General features: G+C 37.2%; 1 protein-coding gene across 1 annotated transcript; it reads right to left on the reverse strand.

The window, feature by feature from the left end:
- Positions 1–1412: 1412 nt before the first annotated feature.
- On the reverse strand, positions 1413–1686 carry LOC104985759 (40S ribosomal protein S27-like). Its single transcript, XM_010836092.1, has one exon. It carries the CDS (start codon positions 1665–1667, stop codon positions 1413–1415), a length of 255 nt encoding a protein of 84 aa, XP_010834394.1. The 5' UTR covers positions 1668–1686.
- Between the last annotated feature and the right edge of the window lie 1096 nt (positions 1687–2782).

Below are 2782 nucleotides of genomic sequence, written 5' to 3' on the forward strand. Positions count from 1 at the left end.
AAATGAAGATCCTACATTGGTGGCCAAAATGAGTAAATAAATAAAATGAAATGTGAGAAAATAATGAGTCTATGAAAAAGAAACACATAGATTTGAAAGAAATAATCAAATAGAGCCTCTATAAACATAAAAAGCAAAAGTAATTAAATTGAAATACCAATAAAAAGGTTAAAGAGCAGAAGTAAAACTAGGTGAACTGTAAATTACATTTAAAGAAATTATTTGCACTCCAATGTGGAGAGATGAAGAGACATAGATTGGAGTAGAGAGAAAAATAATAAGGCCTAACTCAGTACTACCCTTATGAAATGTTCGTATCTCTTACAAGAGAGAATCAAGAGAATGGGATGCATGGAATATTTAAAGAGATAACATCTGAAAAACTTTTAGAATTGCTAAAGACATAATCCTCAGATTCATGATTCACAGTGAGTCTTAAGCACTATAAGTAAAAATATATTTTAGTGAAGTTTTAGAATAAAAACAAAGAGAAGAGTTTAATTATTTTTATTGAAGTATAGTTGATTTGCAATGTTATACCAGTCTCTGCCATACAGCAAAGTGATTCAATTAAACATGTATATAATTTCTTTAAAAAATTATTTTCCATTATGGTTTATCACAGATATTGAATATAGTTCTCTGTGCTATACAGTAGGACCTTGTTTATCCATTCTAAATGTAACGTTTTGCATTTACCAAAGTCAGTCTCTCATTCCATCTGTCTCTCTCCCCACTGCCCCTTGGCAACCACATATCTGTTCTCTATATCTGTGAGTCTGTTTCTGTTTCAGAGATAGGTTCATTTTTGCCGTATTTTAGATTCCACACGTAAGTGATATCATGTGATTTTGCCTTTCTCTGTCTGACTTGCTTCACTTTGTATGATAATCTCTAGTTGTATCCATGCTGCTGCAGATGGCATTATTTCATTCTTTTTTATAGCTGAATAATATTCCATTGTATATATGCACCACATTTTCTTTAGCAACTCATCCAAGGGACTCTCAAGAGTCTTCTCCAACACCACATGTCAAAAGCATCAATTCTTTGGCACTCAGCTTTCCTTATGGTCCAACTCTCACATCCATACATGACTACTGGGAAGCTTTAACTATATGGCCCTTTGTCAGCAAAGTAATATCTCTGCATTTTAATATACTGTCTAGATTTGCCATAGCTTTTCTTCCAAGGAGCAACTGTCTTTTAATTTCATGACCGCAGTCACCATCTGCAGTGATTTTGGAACCCAGAAAATTAAGTCTGCCACTGTTTCTATTGTTTCTTCATCTATTTGCCGTGAAGTGATGGGACTGGATGCCATGACCTTCATTTTTTTAATGTTGTATTTTTTTTTAATCCAAAACGTGTTTATTGGGATGGTTTCCCGTTCACCTTGATACAGGGTACTTTTAGTGCTGCTTCCGTCTGGAAGAGCATCCTTCTGTAAGACTTGCTTTTCCTCCTGTAGGCTGGCGGAGGACAGTAGAGCAGCCAACACACAAAACTACTGCTTGTGCATGGCTAAAGACGGTGGTGATTTTAGAGCATCCTGGGCATTTTACATCCATGAAATAGGAATTGGGGCTCTGCACCAGGCGCTTCTTCTTGTGTTTCCTCTTCTCCTCTTCTGGAGAGGGATGAAGAAGATCCTTTGCGAGAGGCATGTTCTCGTGAGGAGGTCGTCACTGCCAGAAAGGGGTGAATGTTGTATTTTAAGCCAGCTTTTTCACTCTCCTCTTGCACTTTCATCAAGAGGCTCTTTAGTTCCTCTGTGCTTTCTGCCATAAGAGTGGTGTCATCTGCATATATGAGGTTATTGATATTTCTCCCAGCAATCTTGATTCCAGCTTTTGCTTCATCCAGCCTGGGATTTTGCATGATGTATTCTGCATATAAATTAAATAAGCAGGGTGACAATATACAGCCTTGATGTACTCCTTTCCTAATTTGGAACCAGTCTGTTGTTCCATATCTGGTTCTAGCAGTTGCTTCTTGAACTGCATACAGATTTTTCAGAAGGCAGGTAAGAGGGTCTGGTATTCCCATCTCTTTAAGAATTTTCCACAGTTTGCTGTGACTAACACAGTCAAAGGCTTTAGTGTAGTCAATGAAATAGAAGTAGATATTTTTCTGAAACTCACTTGCTTTTTCTATGATCCAACAGATATTGGCAATTTGATCTCTGATTCCTCTGCCTTTTCTAAATCCAGCTTGAATATCTGGAAGTTCTTGGTTCATGTACTGTTAAAGCTTAGCTTGGAGGATTTTGAGCAATACTTTCTAGGATGCAAAATGAGTGCAATTGTGCAGTAGTTTGAACATTCTTTGGCATTGCCTTTCTTTGGGATTGGAATGAAAACTGTCCTGTGGCCACTGCTGAGTTTTCCAAATTTGCTGGCATATTGAATGCAGCACTTTCACAGCATCGTCTTTTAGGATTTGAAATAGCTCAGCTGGAATTCCATTACTTCCACTATCTTTGTTCACAGTGATGCTTCCTAAGGCCCACTTGACTTCACACCTCAGGATGTCTGGCTCTGGGTGAGTGATCACACCATCATGGTTATCTGGTTCGTTAAGATCTTTTTTTATATAGTTCTGTGTATTCTCGCCACCTCTTCTTAATATATTCTGCTTCTGTTAGGTCCATACCATTTCTGTCCTTTATTGTGCCTATCTTTGCATAAAATGTTCCCTTGGTATCTCTAAATTTCTTGAAGAGATCTCTTGTCTTTCCTGTTCTATTGTTTTCTTCTATTTCTTTGCATTGATCACTTAG

The sequence above is a fragment of the Bison bison genome, unplaced genomic scaffold, assembly GCF_000754665.1.
Source record: "Bison bison bison isolate TAMUID 2011002044 unplaced genomic scaffold, Bison_UMD1.0 scf7180017864060, whole genome shotgun sequence".
NCBI classification, from domain to species: domain Eukaryota; kingdom Metazoa; phylum Chordata; class Mammalia; order Artiodactyla; family Bovidae; genus Bison; species Bison bison.